The sequence below is a fragment of the Mchenga conophoros genome, linkage group LG16 (assembly GCF_057382185.1).
Source record: "Mchenga conophoros isolate Kocher_MC1m ecotype Shallow Benthic linkage group LG16, M_conophoros_male_GT1.1, whole genome shotgun sequence".
Taxonomy (NCBI): domain Eukaryota; kingdom Metazoa; phylum Chordata; class Actinopteri; order Cichliformes; family Cichlidae; genus Mchenga; species Mchenga conophoros.
The window spans coordinates 3,609,588-3,628,528 of NC_140541.1; the positions used below are offsets into that span (position 1 = coordinate 3,609,588).

At 47.7% G+C, this 18,941-nt stretch overlaps 1 protein-coding gene across 1 annotated transcript in view; it reads right to left on the reverse strand.

Annotated features, from left to right (window-relative positions):
* The window catches only part of LOC146556102 (uncharacterized), a 29,880-nt gene that overhangs the window by 9,892 nt on the left and 1,047 nt on the right, over positions 1-18,941 (reverse strand). Inside the window, exons 2-4 of the mRNA XM_085250325.1 lie at positions 18,531-18,803; positions 15,906-16,139; positions 7,122-7,292 (exon numbers count right to left, since the gene is read on the reverse strand). Coding sequence (XP_085106451.1) covers positions 7,122-7,292; positions 15,906-16,139; positions 18,531-18,803 — 678 coding nt within the window. The remainder of the gene's footprint in view (positions 1-7,121; positions 7,293-15,905; positions 16,140-18,530; positions 18,804-18,941) is intronic.

Genomic DNA, 18,941 nt, shown 5'->3' on the forward strand with positions numbered 1-18,941 from the left:
TCCCCACGGATGCTGCTAAGATCTCCTACTTTGTGAGGTTGTTACGGGGATGAGCTTTAGCATGGGCTGAGGCTTATTTAACCTCTCACCCCATTAGTGGTTGCGATTACGACGATTTCCTGGAGGAGTTCCAGGCTACGCTCTCCCCTCCAGTCTCGGAGGACGACGCCGCGCAGAAATTGCTGGGGCTCCGTCAGGGGCAGCGCAGTATTGCGGAGTACCTAGTCGAGTTTCGTACCAGAGCGGTCGCCGTGGGTTGGCCCAATTCGGCCCTCCGTGGGGTCTTTTTACGGTCGCTAACCGACCAGATGAAAGACCAACTAGCGTTTCACGAGGAAACTAAATCCTTCGAAGAATTGGCTTCCCTCGCCCGCAGGATCAATAGACGCCTGCGGGAGAGGGATGCCGAGCGGCGGCTTAAGCCTATGGGCTCCGTATTGCGCCCCGGGATCCGTGTTTCTTCGTCCCCACCCACGGCTGCGTGTACGCGTTCTCCATCGCCTCCTCCGCCCGAACCCATGCAAATCGGACGCTCTCGGCTTTCTCCGGAGGAGAGGGAACGCCGATTCCGGGCTGGGGATTGCCTGTACTGTGGGAGGCCCGGTCACCGCATCGCTGTTTGCCCGGTCCGCCCAAACGACCCGGCCCACCGATAAGTCCGGGAATACGGGTGGGCAGCACTTTAAGCACTACTAGACCCCAATTGTTACTGTCCGTTACCATCGTGACTAATAACCAGACTTTTACATGCCTCGCACTGGTGGACTCCGGGGCGGAACAGAACCTCATGGATGAGAAACTGGCTAAGAGGTTAGCGGTATCTCTTACTCCACTCGAACCGCCCATCCCTGCGTCCACATTGATGAAATCAGGTGTTTGCTTATATCACTCACCAAACCGCGCCAGTACAGTTAGTCGCATCAGGAAACCACCAGGAGCAGCTTTCCTTTTTCACTTTCCCCTCTCCTGACACCCCGCTTATCTTAGGTTACCCCTGGTTACAGAGGCATAATCCTCACATTGATTGGGCCGGAAAGAGAATCGCGAGCTGGAGTTTGTTTTGTCTGGCAAACTGCTTGGGGTCAGCCGTTCCCCCCGCCTCAACGGAACGGAGCCCAGTCCCGCCACCAGCACTAGACCTCTCTTCCGTTCCCCCTGAATATCACGATCTACGGCAGGTGTTCAGTAAAGACGAGGCACTCTCACTACCACCTCACCGACCATATGACTGCGCCATTGATCTACTCCCGGGAGCTTCGCTACCCTCTAGCAGACTGTACAACCTGTCTCGCCCCGAAGGAGAAACTATGGAGAATTACATCCAGGAGTCGCTAACAGCAGGAAGAATCAGGCCGTCATCCTCCCCTGTCGCTGCGGGTTTTTTCTTTGTGGGAAAGAAGGACGGGACGCTCTGACCGTGCATCGATTACCGGGGTCTAAACGACATCACCGTCAAGAATAAATATCCCCTCCTACTAATTAATTCTGTTTTTGACTCACTCCAGGAAGCCACAGTCTTCACCAAGCTGGACCTGCGGAACACCTATCACCTGGTTCGGATACATGAGGGTGACGAGTGGAAGACCACCTTCAATACCCCACTAGGGCACTTTGAATATCTGGTGATGCCGTTTGGGTTAACTAACGCCTCGGCGGTTTTTCAGGCCCTAGTCAACGACGTGTTACGGGATTTCCTGAACGTGTTTGTTTTTGTGTACCTGGATGATATTCTGTTTTTTTCCAGAACGCCCGAAGAACATCACATCCATGTGAGGAGTGTGCTACAACGGCTGCTCGAAAACAGGTTGTACGTCAAGGCAGAGAAATGTGAGTTCCACGTTTCATCTATTTCCTTCTTGGGCTACATCCTAGCAGGTGGGCAGGTGAAGACCGACCCGGTGAAGGTGAAGGCAGTGTTGGAATGGCCGGTCCCAGAGTCACAGAAGAAGCTCCAAAGCTTCCTGGGTTTTGCAAACTTTTATCGTCGCTTCATTCGGAACTACAGCCAAGTGGCCGCGCCTCTCACCCAGCTCACCTCATCTAAGGTGCCTTTCACCTGGTCCCCGGAGGCCCACGCAGCCTTCGCCAAGTTGAAGCGATTATTCACGTCCACACCCATTCTAACCCATCCAGACTCTTCTAAGCAGTTTATCGTTGAGGTTGACGCGTCTGATGCGGGAGTTGGAGCGGTTCTCTCCCAGCCGTCCGGGCCTCAAAATAAACTCTGGCCGTGCGCCTTCTTCTCGCGCCGACTCACCCCTGCAGAGAAGAATTACGACATCGGCGACAGGGAACTCCTAGCTGTTAAACTCGCCTTAGAGGAATGGCGCCACTGGCTGGAGGGGGCCGAACAGCCCTTCCTTATATGGACAGACCATAAGAATCTACTGTACCTTAGAACCGCCAAGAGGTTGAATCCACGCCAAGCCCGCTGGTCTCTGTTCTTCGCTCGCTTCAACTTCACTCTCTCCTATCGTCCAGGGTCGCGGAACATTAAGCCCGATGCGCTCTCCCGTCAATATTCCTCCGACAGTGAAACGCCCCCCCGCCACCATCCTACCCGCCGCCTGCGTGGTGGGTGCTCTCACCTGGGAAATTGAGGAGACCATTCGCTGAGCTCTCCCGGGGGACCCTGATCCAGGGACCGGACCACCCGGACGGCGCTTCGTTCCCGCCGCCGCCCGTGGGGCTGTCATCCACTGGATCCACACTGCACGATTCACGTGCCACCGGGCGTGAGCAGAACGACGCACCTCCTCAGAAGACATTTCTGGTGGAAGTCGCTAATAAGGGACGTGAAGGACTATGTGTCTACCTGTGCCGTCTGCGCCCGTAATAAGTCATCCACCAAGCACCCCGTAGGTCAGCTCCACCCGCTCACTACACCCCACCGGCCGTGGTCTCACATCTCCCTTGACTTTGTTACCGGTCTCCCTACCTCTTCCGGAAAGTGTGTCGTCCTCACCGTTGTAGATAGGTTTTCTAAGGCCGCTCACTTCATCCCGCTAGCCAAGCTGCCTTCGGCCGCTGAGACAGCCCAAACGTTGATCACTAATGTTTTTAGGCTCCACGGAATCCCCCTGGAAATTGTCTCCGATCGAGGTCCCCAGTTCTCCTCACAAGTGTGGAAGACCTTCTGCTCCATTCTCGGCGCCAAGGTCAATCTGAGCTCCGCCTTCCACCCGCAATCCAACGGACAGACTGAACGTCTCAATCAGGAGCTGGAGACTATGCTGAGGTGCGTGGCTAGTCAAAACCCCTCCTCTTGGGTCACCTACCTGCCCTGGGTGGAGTACGCCCACAACAATCTAACCTCGTCCTCCACCGGTCTGTCTCCTTTCGAAGCGTCCCTTGGATATCAGCCTCCACTCTTCCCAGAAGAGGACTTGACTCTCTCCATCCCGTCGGCTCCACATCACCTCCGGCGCTGCCAACGTGTGTGGCGCAGCGTTCGCCGCGCCCTCCTGCGCGCGAAGGAACGGCATGCGCACTACGCCGATCGCCGCCGCGCCCCAGCCCCTGACTACCAACCGGGACAGAAGGTTTGGTTGGCAGCTGGGAATATCCCACTTCGGGGCACGTCTCGCAAACTGGCTCCCCGCTTCATTGGGCCGTACGAGGTGGACCGAGTCATCAACCCGGTGGCAGTCAGGCTCCGGCTTCCGGCTTCCGGCCTCCCGGCGGGTGCACCCCACGTTCCATGTGTCTCAGCTTAAGCCGGTCCGCCTCAGCCCCCTGTGCCCTCCTTCCGAGCCCCCTCCTCCCGCCCGGCTCGTCGGCGGCCATCCGGCCTATGCGGTCCAGCGGATCCTGGATGCGCGCCGACGCGGGAGCGGTTGGCGGTATCTCGTGGATTGGGAGGGGTACGGCCCCGAGGACCGCCTCTGGGTCCCACGCTCCTTAATTCTGGACCCTCGTCTCAACTCATGCTTTCCATGCTTCTCTCCGCAGGGGGGGGCCCGGCCGGTCGCCTGGGGGCGACCCGTGAGGGGGGGGTACTGTCATGGTCCGCGGCCCGGTGTCCGAGGTGCTGATGGGATGCCCACGCCCACGGGCGTGGCTGCTAACTCCACACCTGCATCCCATCCCAGGCGATCACCAGGTGGACTATTTAATCCTGCCCAGCCTGCTGCTCCACGCCAGTCCGTAGTCGTCTCTCAGCGGTAACGTACACCTGTGGGAAAGCCCTTATGAAAACGTATTCATCTGAACTAGCACTAACTCTGCCCTGTGTACTCAGATCACAACTCGGCGTGTTTTGAGCCACCTGCCTGTCCACCTACCCGTCTGGAATTTGGATCACGATCAGCACTCGCCGCCTCGACTTTTCTGGAGCTCCCCCGCGGACCCTCACCCCTCCCTCCGGCTCCCTCAGCCCCGCTATCATCGTAAGACGCATACTCTACCTCCCCTCGTATGCTGCCATTTCCCCGCACCCCAATAATCCTTTTCCTTTTTCTGTTGCAGCCTCCCACAGTCCCGCTCTCGGCGTTCCTGCGCGACTCACCTCCCGGTCCTTCGGTTTCTCTGGTTCCACGCGTTTTCCCCTTCTACCCTCCCGGGACACCTTCAGTTATGATAAAGTTTATTTTTTTTCTGTGTGTGTGCTCTGCTTCTGGGTCCAGCTTGTGCGCGGAACTTCGGTTCATGACAGTTGTATTATTAACTGCAATAGCCGGTCGCATGACAGCCACGGGAAGCCGACGGGATTACGTTGTGGAAGAAAAATTGTTCAAGCCATGTTTCCGAAGTAACAACGAGGCGACGGATGGCCTGGATTGCAGCCATTCAAAGACCAAATATAACATCCCAGAACACTCCAGGTTAGTCTGCTCCAAGCATTTCCACAAAGGTCAGTCTTCTGTTGTAGTTATTACGTAATTTATCATAACACAATTGTTGATGTAGGTTACAAGTAAGTCTTATATTGATTTGAATTGAATTCGTTGCTATGCTGCTTTGTTCACTGTGGCTTTGCGGGCTAATGTTTGTTGTGTTTTGTAGGAAAACCGGCCTACAAAATGTAGGAATGTGATCCAGACTGGGCCCCTCTATCAGCCTGGGTCACACCGAGTTTAAAGCTGCTACCAGATCTGATCAGTTAAGAGAGAGAGCGAGATCAAAACAGCCACGAAACGTCCGCATATATGTGCCCAAGTGTTGTATTGAAGCAATCAAGTGATGAATAACTGTTTCAGTATGTTGTTTTGCAATGGTTTTTGTTGTTGTTGTTGCATTGTTGATTTGTTTTTCACTGAAGCAGCGAATAAAGCACGATGGATTTTTACAATTTTGCCTCTTTCCTGTAAGATTCTATAATAGAATGAAACAATAATGCCAGTTATAAATAAAGACAATAATTGAATGAATTACGAAACACTCATTTTTTTCTGAGATCTGAAAATGTTGTGTAACACTACAACCTGAAACGACAAATAGATGCGTTGGCCTGTAACAACAGTTGTGAGATGGAATAGTCCAAATCACCAAAGTAAACTGGACCTGGGCTTGTTGCAGGGATCTGAAGTTACTAAACATGTTGTGAGTGTGTGCACTCACACTTAGGACCATATGATAATAAATATGTGCGTGATGAAAGTTGGGCAGCAGGCTGACGTCCTTACTCCACTCTATGCTTGTGTGGGTCTGACCCTTTCACTCCTTGATTTTTTCCTCATACTCTTTTCGTCACGTCTGTCTTCGTACGGAGCTGCCGTGTTCTCCGTCGTTTTGTACATCACTGTCTTTGGGGCAAATAAAATGCAAGTAGGGATTAAAACCGCAGAATTAATGAATGAAACAGCTTTTATTTGTCACTAGCAGGTTGCCCTGCAGCGAGATGGAAATGATTACCGGTGCTGGAAATGCTTGATGCAGTGTTTTGATTTTGTTGCCACTTGTACCCACAATGCAATGCGTGAAAGTCAGGTGGTCTGTCGATCTCTATTACTGCTTCTCTTGCTTAATGAACCAATATGGGCGTTGATTATTTCATAGAGACAAGCAACCATTTGCACTTACATTCATGGGTAATTAAGAATCACCAATAACTCTAATTACACACTGCAAACCAGCCAGATTGTGGATTTGAACCCAGGCCCTTCTTGCTGTGAGGCAACAGCACTAACCATCACACCACCAAGCTGTCGCTCCAGGCCTAACAAAACTAGGAAAGCTATGATTACCAGGCTTGCTGCAGAATTTTCTGTACGTTTTTGTCCTTGACAGGTTAAACCACAATAAATAGCGAGAGCACACACGTGGTGTGTGTGTACTTGTCTGCCTCTTAAAACTCCAGTGGTTTTCCTGCAGTTTGACATCTCATGTGATCTTGTGAATTTCGTGAGTCCAGGCAACTAACCACTCTTACTAGACTGTATCACATCATCTCAACAAGAACGAATTACGTTGCCGAATTTCATGCAGATGCTACATGATGTAATTATGTTCACCATAGAAACATGAAATTATTTCGTTCAAGCTACAAGTTTGAATCTTGTACATGTAACAATCACCCAACTTCATTTTTTTGATTATACAGATTTTTGGAACAGGACTACAGAACTAACCACATGAAGTAAGACCAAGAGGAATTTGTATAAGGTAAGGAAATAAACAAGACCGGCAAACACTAAGCGATAACAGAGAGCTCCTCACGATGCTATTGTTGTCTGTAAATGTTAGGTAGAAACAAGTGCTTGTATGAATGTGTGTGAATGGGTGAATGTGACATGCTGTATAGGGCTGTATAACAAGCAGTCCATTTACTAACCATGTGTCCAAGGTCACAGGATAGGGGAAACCTATCCTACCTGTCAAACAGTTACACCCTGGACAGCTGGCCAATAAGCAGGGCTAACACAGAGACATAATTCACACCTGTGGTCAGTTTGGAAATGCCCATGCATGTCTTTGGAGTGTGGGAGGAACCTTAAGTACCCGGAGAGAATATGCAAACTCCTCATAGAAAGGCCATAGACGGGATTTGAACCCGGGACCTTGTCGATGTAATTGGCATGTAACTGTAGCAATATACTAATACTAATTTACTTGCATACTACTAAAATTTGCTGTCAAGGTTTATTTCATGAGACCGTTACATAGACATAAAAACAGCGTACCTGAAATGAGGACAGCATGGTCACAGGTCTGGTAGAGGCGACAGGAGAGGTGAGTGCCCAGAGGCTGCTGATGGCAGCGTCTCGTGTTTTTATTCAGCTCACAGCTTGAGACGGGCAAACTAGGCGAGTTCACGGGCAGCAGCAGAGGACATGCTGCAAAGTCTGTGTGATCTGTCCAGGGAAAAGGAAAGTATCACAGAAAAGACACAGAAAAGGTCCTTGTCCCAGAAGGACGTCGCGTTTTCAGTGGGAGAACCTCACTTGCACTGAAAACACTACGTTCAGATGAACAGAATAAACCTTCTGGGATTTCCTTACCTGGATGACTGAGCAAGCATCAAACACAGATGTTTGTCTTAAAAGACTACTTTAATGAAAGACTTTGGACTGATATATCGCTAGACATGTCAAATTAGTGTTGGTATCCTTCTACACTCACCAACAATACAAAAATACTTAATTGCACATTTGGCATGTGAATGAAACTTTACACAAACATCTTCAAAGATACAGTGATTATTAGCATATGGTTTTTTTTTAGATTTACTATAAATCCCAGTTATTTGGATTTTCATATAAACTTAGCACAAAATTGTTAATGATCTGGACAGGGCCCACACGATAGGACAAATTCAAGCTGGTTTTTTGTAAAACCAAGCTGCACCATTATTTGGCGCGAGTCATAGTACCGTCTCCAAATTGGCCAGTTCTAAGTTAATAATTGGGGATGTCAAAGATGGGCCATGAAGAGGGTGTCCCAAAAAGAATACACCACAACAAGACCATTTCCTCACCCCACTAGCACTTGGGAACCAAAGGCCATAGGGATCCTTGTACAGATTTGCAGTCCAGGTTTTCAGGATGATATGGCAGACAGCTCTCTGGACCGTAAAGAACTCCACTCTCACAGGGCTGCCATGATTACAGTTTGACATCATGTGCAGTAGAACCAGAACATGTGGAGAAATGTTACGTTCAGCAACGAGTCAAGATTCTGCCGAAGACATCGCAGGGTCAAAGTGTGGAGAAGATGTGGAGAACATAATGCTGTTTGCTGAACTGATAGGGGAACAGTTTTTGGTAGAGCTTGTGTGATGTATTAGTATAAGGCAGCATCTCCCTCCATGGGAAAACAAGGCTTGTCATCACTGGAGGAAAGCTCGATGCTGAGAGACATTGAGATTCTGCAGCCAGTGGCAATCCTGTGTCTCCAGAGTCTGGGACCAAACTCTGCCCTCCAAGATGACAACGCACCCCCTCAGAGCGGGGTTTATCAGGCACTGCCTCCCGAACTTTGGAGAAAAGAGGATGGAATGCCTTAACTGCAGTGCCGACCTAAACCCCACTGAACACTTGTGGGATCAGCTTGGGTGTGGTGTTCGTGCCAGAGTGACCAACACAACCACAATGTCTGGCTTGCAATGTAAATTGTCATGTACAGCGGTGCCTTGGAGTCACACGTGGAACATCTGAATTTGGTCCTGGACCGCTTGCAGCTTGCTGTCCTCACAATCAATCCAGCAAAGTGTGTCCCCGGCCAGAGCTAGAGCCGTACCTTCAGAAGAGCACTATGCCACTATCAAGTGTGGCACTAGACTCCTTAAAGTACTACTTGCTGGGGAGGGAGTTCATCTTGCAGACTGACCATAAAGCATTGCAGTGGCTGAACAGGCTGAAGAACTCAAATGGGGAAATTATTCACTGGTTCAAGCCATGCAGCCATTCCAGTTCAAAGATCAGCACATCCCTGGAAAACACGGCACAGCTTCCAACTATCTCTCTCGCTATCCTAGCATCCTTGAAGTGTGTGTCGAAGCCGCACCTGCAGCTGCACAACTCTGCAGACTTCCAGTGGAATAGAATGAGTCTACAGGCAAGCAATGCAGCAAATGCTATGGCATTTTCCTGAGATTTGCTAATTTCGTATTGAGGTGGCATAACTCCAAAAATGCCAATGTGGAAATCAAGCACTAAATTTTGCGCACTGATATGAGATAATACTTTAAATATATTATCCATAATTATCCAGGTTAGGACAAGACCACATCATGTGACCCTCATTTGCTGGATTATGTCCACACCTGGGACAGGCAGGATCGGCTTCTGGGAAAACTTTGAAAGCCTCTCTCTTGTATAATGAAGACGATGAAGAATTTTAAACTGAATTAAACCACGGCGAATGCAAAGGGAGGAGGTATGTATACGATTCAAGCAAGATCTCCACTCATCATCAGATAAATCCACCCCAACGTCTTTTTCCCAATTATTTTTAGTTTTTTCCCAAGTAACAGGCCTTAAGCTCTGTATCAGTTTGTATATGACGGAGATTCACCTTTTGCCAAAAGGATCTATTTCCAAAATAGTATCCACTTGATTTTTAGGAGGTAAGTAGGAGAATGAAGGAAACAATGTTTTTGCAAAATTTCGTATTTGCAGATATCTAAACATATGTGAGGTTGGTATATTGTAATCTCTCATCAAAGCATCAAAGGTGTTAAAAGTTTCTCCTGAAAATAAATTGTAAAAAAACTTCAAACCATTATTGTGCCAAATTTGGAATGCTTTATCTGAAATGGATGGCAATAAAAAGGTTAAAAGCAACAATGAAAAAATTACTAACCTGTTGCAAACAGAAGCGCCTTCTGAATTGAAGCCATAATCTAATAGATGTTCCTACAACTGGATTTGTTATTTTCTGTTTTTGATTTAGAGCTACGGATGAGGTTAGGAGGGGAAGTGGATTAGACATCAGTTCCATTTTTACCCAAGCCTCACCCTCGCTGTTCTCATAAACATATTTCCAGTGCAATAATTTGGTGATATTAGCCGCCCAGTAGTGGCAACCCTAGCCCACCAGGCTCTTTTGGTACTTCCAAATATGATTTTTCCATTCTGGGATTTGAATTTTTCCAAATAAATGTTGCTATTAATCTGTCTAAATCTTTGAAACTTGATTTGGTTATGAAAACAGGAATCATTTGGAAAACATAGAGACGTTTTGGTAAGACCGCCATTTTAACTAGATTTATTCTGCCTGCTAATGAGATTGGAAATGTTGCCCATTTTTTAAAAATCTTGTGATGTTTGTTCTAACAAAGTGTCAAAATTATGAATCCGCAACTCCATCATTGTGCGGGTTATATTTATTCCCAAATATTTAAACATTTCTTTTTCTAACTTAAAGGGGAAGGCAGAGAAATCTTGCTCTCTGTTATTAATAGGGAACAGTGGGCTGCAGCAAGGCTTCTGACGAAAACATCGAAATACTCACATATAACACCGCTGCTTATACAGTTACACTGGCTCCCTGTCGAATTCAGAGTCCACTTTAAGATTCTGGTTCTCACATTTAAGGCTCTTCAAGAACAAGCACCATCATACATCATTGAACTCTTACAGCCCTATGCCCCTAGTAGGTCTCTGAGGTCTTGTGGTCAGGGCCTACTTGTTATTAAGTATACGAGACTGAAAACTAGGGGTGATCGAGCTTTTGCTACTGTGGCCGCCAGACTGTGGAATTCTCTTCCTCAGAACTTAAGATCTGCTGATTCACTGATTACTTTTAAAAAACAGCTAAAAACACATCTTTTTAAAATTGCATTTTGTTAACTTTTGATTGTACTTCGTCTTTTTAATCTGTGTCTATACCTTGTAAAGCACTTTGTGATCCCTTATCTAGAAATGTGCTATATAAATAAAATTTTACTTACTTTACTTACTTATTTTTCCAATTCAATTTGCATCCAGATATGCGTCTGAAGTGATCTAATACCTTGAGCAGTTTTATATCTAATGCCATTGGATTAGATATATACAGCGATAAGTCATCTGCACACAATGATACTTTGTGCATTGTCCCGCTCCTAGAGATTCCAGCAACCTGATTTTCCTCCCTAAGAGCGATAGCTAAAGGTTCGATTACTAAGTTGAAAAGATAGGGAGATAAACTACAGCCTTGCCAGCAGCCTCTACTAAGCTGAAAGAAGTCAGAAGTTACATTGTTTGTCCTCACTGCCGCAACCAGAGAGGAATACAGTATTTTAATCCATTTTTGAAACAATGGGCCAAATTCAAATTCATTTAGGACCGCATGTGTCATGATCCTGGGTCCTTTTGACCCAGCGTTTTGTGTTTTCTCTTCGCGATTTTGGTTCTGTTCTCTAATTGGTGTTTACCCTGTTCCCCCTGTGTGTTCCTGTTTTATTGTGAAGGTCTGTGTCTTATGTGAGTGTTTTCAGGTTGCCTCCCTGGTCTCGTCATGTTAATCACTCCCAGCTGTGTCTCCCACCTGTGTGTAATCTCCCTGTGTTCTGAGTGTATTTAAGTTGTATTTTCTGTCTTAGTAATCGCTGGTTCGTCTGTGTTGTTTCCCCTCGGTCTCCCTGCGTCTCCCCGTATGTGTTTCTCCGGACCTCCCTGCATCCTCATTCTGGTTTGTCTTATTAGTTTACCCAGTTTAGGTTTCCGGTTTCATGTTTTGTCGCCACCGCTGTTTGTACTTACACCCCTGTAAATAAACACTCACCTGCACCAGAGCTGCCGCCTTTTGGGTCCTTACTACAAATCCACACGGCTTGCCCCGCAAACCGTGACAGAACGAACCAGCCACCATGGACCCAGCGGCAGTCAATCCGTCCGAGGAGCTCCAGGATGACATCGGCTACAATGTGGAGATCCTCCTCGGGCTGCGGCTGGAGAATCCTCCGTACGAGCTTCGCCGCGCCGTGGAAGGTCGGCTACAACGTCTCTTTTCCGGCCTGCCATGGCTACTGAATTCACTTCCTCCGACCATACAGGCTTTTCTCCGGCACACACCTCACCTTCTCTCAGCCACTCCTGCCTCGCTGCCCGGCCCGTCGGAGCCGTCTGCGGGGAGGAAACGCAGATCGCGCCGCAAGCGCGCCACCCCACAGCCGGACGTTCGGGCTTCTAAATCGCCGGCTGTGGTGAGTGAGGACTCTTTTTCATTTTCAGACTGCATGACTGTTCATTCAGGGGCTGCGTTTTGTGTGGCGGATGTCAACGCGAGCTGCTTATCGCCTGTGCAGCTACCGGCAGCTCAGTTAGCTCCCCCGCAGCCACTCTCAGCTCGGTTAGCTCCCCCGCAGCCACTCTCAGCTCGGTTAGCTCCCCCGCAGCCACTCTCAGCTCGGTTAGCTCCCCCGCAGCCATTCTCAGCTCAGTTAGCTCCCCCGCAGCCAGTGCTCCTCTCAGCTCAGTCTCCTGTGCCTCCTTCAGCTCAGTCTCTTGTGCCTCCTTCAGCTCAGTCTCCAGTGTCCCCTTCAGTTCAGTCTCCAGTGTCCCCTTCAGTTCAGTCTCCAGTGTCCCCCTCTGCTCAGTCTCCAGTGTCCCCCTCTGCTCAGTCTCCAGTGCCACCCTCAGTTCAGTCTCCAGTGCCACCCTCAGTTCAGTCTCCAGTGCCGCCTGTAGCGCAGGCCCCAGTAGCTCCAGTGCCCCCGCTACCCGTAGCTCTGGCTCCAGCAGTACCGGTTCCACTCATTCACTCCATGCAGGGAGAAAATTTAAGGTCCAGTCAGGGAGTTTCTCGCGCTTTAGCTGCTTCAGGCACCGTTCTGCACTCCAGGGCTTCCCCAGAGGCTAGGTCTCAGTCCCCAGCTGATTCTGGACCCCTGAAGATTAAGCAGCCCTCAGAGAACAACTCCGTGTCAGTGCTGTCTGAGCAGGGCCAGTGCTCAGCACAGCACCCATTGCCTTCATGTCTGCCAGAGGACTCCATGCCTGCTGGCTTTGCGATGGCTTCTGCTGGAGGGTCCAAGGGGCCCGTCCAGCCTTCGTTTCGTGTCTCCGCTGGAGGGTCCGAGGGACCGCTCCGGCCTTCGTCCCGTGTCTCTGCTGGAGGGTCCGAGGGACCGCTCCGGTCTTTGTTTCCTGTTTCCGCTGGAGGGTCCGAGGGACCGCTCCGGCCTTTGTTTCCTGTTTCCGCTGGAGGGTCCAAGGGACCGCTCCGGCCGTTGTCTCCAGTCTCCGCTGGGGGGCCCGAGGAGCCCGTTCAGCCACCTGTCTCAGCTGGAGGGCCCGAGGAGCCCGTCCAGCCACCTGCTGCAGTTTCATCATCATCCTCGCCGGCTGCAGCATCATCATCATCCTCGCCGGCTGCAGCATCATCATCAGCCTCGTCTGGTCCAGCTTCATCCGAGTCTTCATCCTCGCCTGGTCCAGCCTCATCCGAGTCTTCATCCTCGCCTGGTCCAGCCTCATCCGAGTCTTCATCCTCGCCTGGTCCAGCTTCATCCGAGTCTTCATCCTCGCCTGGTCCAGCCTCATCCGAGTCTTCATCCTCGCCTGGTCCAGCCTCTGCAGCCTCGCCTGGTCCGGATCACCATCGCCTGAGTGGCCGCCGTTGCCTTCCGCACGGCCGGCCCCCGGACCGCCATCGCCTGAGTTGCCGCCGTTGCCTTCCGCACGGCCGGCCCCCCGAACTGTGTCCACGTCGCCGCCGTTGCCGTCCGCACGGTCGGCCCCCCGAACTGTGTCCACGTCGCCGCCGTTGCCGTCCGCACGGTCGGCCCCCTGAACTGTTTGGACTCCTGTGCTGTCGGCCCCCTGGCCGGCCCCCTGAACTGTTTTGGACTCCTGTGCTGTCGGCCCCCTGAACTCTTCTGTTTTGGGCTCTGTTTTTTCCTGTGTTCTGGTGTGCTTCGTTTCTTTTGGTTTTGGGCTCGTTTTTTGTTTTTGTCTTTTGGCCTTCTGGTGCTCCGGTTTTGTTTTGCTTCGAGGCTCACCGGTCTGTAGGAGCTGCATTGTGAGGGATCCTTACCCTTAGGAGTAAACTTAATTTCATATACACAAATATTGTGACACCGTTCTTTTTTCGACACTTTATTTATGTTTATTCGATTTTGTTGAAATAAATGAGTTCTATTTGTAGTGCACACATTTAGTTAGCTTTGATACAATCATCTTTATTAAATTCTTTTTCTCTGTTTTACCGGTGCTGGCAGGGGTTTATGTCGCTGCTCGGGGCTGCTGGCGTCATGAAGGGCAAAAGATATGCTCTGTTGAGCACTGTTATACACAGGAAGTGCTGACTGGGTGATAGTAAGTGTAGTTCTATCATGAGGAAGAACAATTATCTTAAATGTTGCATAATTGCTTTTACTTATAAGTTGCTTATTTGCTGAGTATCATTAATTTGAAGTAAGTATTAAACTAAATGCTGCTTTGGGGGGCTTTTGTTGATGTTAAATTTGTTGGTATTTGTGTTCCCCTTATGCATCAACCTGGTCTGATCAGCCAGTATTTAAGTCCTTTGTGTTTCTTGTGTGTTAGTTCAGTTTTATTTTGTTGAGCAATTAGTCTGGAGTTATGTTGAATTGTTATTTTGTCTTGAGTTTAGTTCTGTTCCTTTGGCCTTGTTTAGTATGTATATTGTTGATTCATTTTGTCTATTTTTCTGGGGTAAGTAAAAACCACCATTTTTTAGAATACCCACTTTGTGCTCCTGCCTAACCACCTCACGAGGTTCAATGACATGGCGAAGGAGAATATGCAGAGCTGGAGGATGCTAAGGATAGGGTGGGATGGAAGCAGATGATCCTCTGTGTGGTAACTCATAAAGAGGACAGCCAGAAGAAGAAGTAGCTGTAGTCACTTAACCATATTTTTTTTCAATGTTTTGTTTAAATGTGGGCGATCGTCTAATCCGGTCGTTAAGTGATGACGTGACGAATCCTACTTCCGGGCCTAAAGTAGTCTGCGTTTAATATGGCTTTTGTGTTGTGAACATGTTTAATGTTTTGTATTTTCTTCTATTTTATCTCAAAAAGCTCCTAAAACAGTCAGTGATCACTGCTGACCTCCCTCGGCTTTTATTACCGCTAATCATTTATTTAAGCTCAGTTTTTAAAACCTTAGGATGTAGCTACAGCCCAGCCCATGCAGCAGTATATGAATGACTAACCTCGTATTGTGGATGGATTATCTCAGTTGTTCTCCTGGCTGAAGTTTGGTCCTTTTACAGCATCCTGCCATGCGATTACATTTGTTCCTGACCACCGAGAACACTCACGTTAACTTTTATCGAGTGGAAAAAAAGTTAGCTTGTTTATATTATGCTAACATAGCTGTGTCGCTAGCGGTCACGTAGCACATCATTATATACCAGCTAGCCCAACTTCAGTAACCCTACAAACGTCACTGCTGTTTAGTTTTCTGTCTTCATTTATGCTGGAAGTGATAACAGAGCTGTACGTTTGAATTTGTTTCCAAAACCCCGCAGTCAGGACATGCTATATTGTATTTAGATAGAAGCTAGCGAGCTAACTCCCTGCTAACTTCTAACTCCGTTAAATGTCATAAATTCCGTTTTCATGGATGCCTGGATGTTAAACTCAATTGTTACACCTGGTAGAGCAGAACGCTGATCATTTTATTAAAGATGAAAGACTTTAGACAGTTTTTCAACTCTCAGTAATGCCATAGTGATCGTTTGATATATGGACCTGCAGCGGAGTTTAGACCCAGACACGGCTAGTGACGTCAGACTTAACGACCGGATTGGCTGCAGGAGTGTGCAAAACACAGTAGACTCCCATTTAAGACACTTGTGTATTTATGTCAGTTGTTGTGCTTTCTGTGGTTATTATGTATTTCAGTTCAGCACAGAATCATTACATATACTCCGAATACTCCAAATACTCTGAATACAGTGCTGTTAATTAGTTGTCTGTAAAAAAAAAAAGGGAAAAGTATGCCCTCTAAGTGGTTAGTGTAGGCTGGTTGCAAGGACTGAGCTGGGCTTTTTTTCAGACCTGCTGTACCTACCAACACATCTGAGTCTTTGTGTTCGGTTACTGTCTCTGACTCCAACGACCAGTGGGAGGAAGTGGACCTCACAGAGCCCTCCAATGGCATGCTCGAGCAGACGGTTACCACCGCTGGTGCTAATGGTGCCAACTGTCATGTGACCATTACCAATCACCCTTTCTGTCCCGGTGTGACGATGCTTCAGCTGGTTCTCACAGCGACCCTTTAAAGCTAGCGTCAAACATTCATCACCTGAAGACACAAAGGCAGACGACAGCAGGAGAAGGTTTAGGGTCAGTTTCCTGTAGTGGGTAGATGAGTGAAAGGGAAATTTGAGCACTGTGAAAGTAAAAATAAATGATAAAGTTTGTTAGCCCGGCCTCCTTTTCTTAGCTTTATAAGTAGAGTAAGGTTCTGCAAATGTTTAATACAGCCCTTAATCTTTAATGCACACCAAACCACTAACTGGGAGAGACATGAATTACCTTGGACCCTATTGGTTTAGAGATCTTTATGGAACCGGTAAAAAAGTGAACTATATATAGCTTTTCTTCCACATCTGTTTATCTTCTCTACTTCCTTTTTTGTCTTCTACTTTTACCATTTTCTTTTCTTTTTGTCATTTCTCTCTTTTCTCCTTTCTGCCCTGATTTGGTTAAATTAGGTCAAAAGAAAGTTTCTCTCTAAAGAAAATGCTCATGTAAATCTACCTATGGGACCCAGCAGGGGGCACAGTGCTGCGTGTGCATGCATGAATAGCTCAGCATTTGGCCTTAACCCCTCTCACAGTGGGAGGTCATAAACCTGCACTTGAACATACTCTGCTTTTATCAGAGATGCAGGAACACATACATCACAGAAAGCTTTTATTTGCCGTCCCTTTGGAGCAGTAGTGAAGCAATAACGCACTTTTAAAAAACTCTCCTACTCTGCCTTTTGACCTGCTGTTCATTAAAGCTGTTGTTGCCACTGAAAGTGGAGCTTTTCAGATGCATGGAAACTAATTCTTAAGTTCGCCTCACATTGGTCTGTCTCCTTGTGAATGATAAGGCCAGGTATTAAACTTACCTGCAACCTGTACCTGCAGAAGAGGCACAAAAAAAAGAATTTTGCACACTTCTCAAGATGAACGGAGAAGTGATGAAGCTATAAGTCAAATGTCATTATGGCAGAAGAATAACACAAATAAGAGGTTTTGGGGGAAAAACCCTTCAGTCCCCCCCCCTTTCCCAGCTATGTTTCTTAGTTGCAGCCTGCATGCTGGGCTGCATGGTACAGGTGAACCACATGTTCAAAGAAGCCTTTTTAGGGGAGTTTTTCAATCATTGATTGATTTGTCCTTTTCAGGCCTGTGAAAAACCTGAGGAAAACTGAGGCATGAGGAAACACAGCTGAAACTAATCAAAGCAACAAGACAAGGAAGTAAAACTCAATACAAGATCAAACCACTATCAAATAAAGCAGACCCTGCATTTACTGATTATTGACTTGACATACACTATATTGCTAACAGCATTCACCCACCCATCCAAATCACTAAATTCAGGTGTTTCAATCACTGCCAATGCATTGGTTTGGTGGTTGCCAGAAAACTGTGAGCCCGGTCCTCTTATCCAACATCAGTGTCTCATAAAAACAAAAATACTTCTAAGCCTTATGCAAAGCTTTCCCTGAAGAGTTGAAGGTGTGCTGACAACATATTAATCCTATGGATTAAAAATGTTATCTTACTCATGTACATGTGAACAAGTGAATGCTTTTGGCAATGTAGTGTAGGAGGAGGAACAAGAGCTCATAGAAAACAAACTGGAATCAAGATTCAAAACCGAATGGGAACCAACACCAGACAGTAAAACAATCAACATCTGCAACTAAGAAACCATAGACATAGACTGGTACCAGTACCATACTTACAGAGATGTGTGGTTGGACTTCCATGAGTCAAAACTAAAAAGCAGTGCATGCATACATGCATGTGGCGCAGTAACATAGCAACTGGGACAGCTCGTGGTCCACACATCGTACAGGTCAGTAGCTGCACACAGGTTTCTGGTTTGTGGGGTGGGAGAGTTTTTAATAATGAGGCGCTCCACTGGATAAATCTTTTGCTGTACCTGAGTCCTAATCCTCACAATCCTTTGCACAGTGCACAGCGATTTCTATCAGAAGAGTTTTCCCTTAAATCAAATGCATCTTTGTACATAAATTAAAGCACATTGTTAGTCGATCATCTGACAACTGCAGCATTACAGTAACTCGCCTCACCCAGTGAATCTGTCCCAAACATCTTATTTTGTGATCCAGGGAAACTCCTTTACTCCTCCCTGTTCTGTGACTGCAGCAACATTTCCTACATCCACCACTTCTCCCAGCTGACCTGTACCAAAGTTAAAATTAATCCTAACAAATAAAACTTATAGAATTTGATTTCTTTTTGCATCCAGAGGAGTTACCTCCTGCTGGCAAACAGATCCACGTAATCTTGACTTCCAAGGCTGGGCTATGTTTTCTATAAACTGTGTGATTTATCCACAACACGAGTTTTGTCATCAAATCATCTAGCAGTGACATTTTTTTTAAATTGGCACTCTGTGAGCTCTTAAAGTTCATGGACTGGATAACTGTCGGTGTCTTGAGACTCACCCAGGTAAATGCCATCTAGGTGGGAGCATCTTTTCTTTGTCACATTCACATCCACATAGAAGAGGACCACTGGGTGTCCAAAGTTCTCCCCAGGGCTTGGATCTAGCACTAACACAGCATCGTGGGCCATGGAGCGAGGGAGAGACTGCTGGTGTCTGTGGGGACCCTGCATCCCGTTCAGCACCTGGCTGCCGCTGAAGCGTCTCCGTAGCTTGGAGCTCAACATCCCGACGGAGGAGTCTGGTAGGATGGCCAAAACTTTGTCAGAGTGACCTACCGGGATGCGAAACAGGAAAACGGATTTTACAATGCAGCTATTTCATGCATACTTAATAATATGTAATAGCTTAGTAAGATACCTCTGTAAGCATCTGGTCAAATCTTTGTTAACTTGTGAGTAAAATTAGGTAT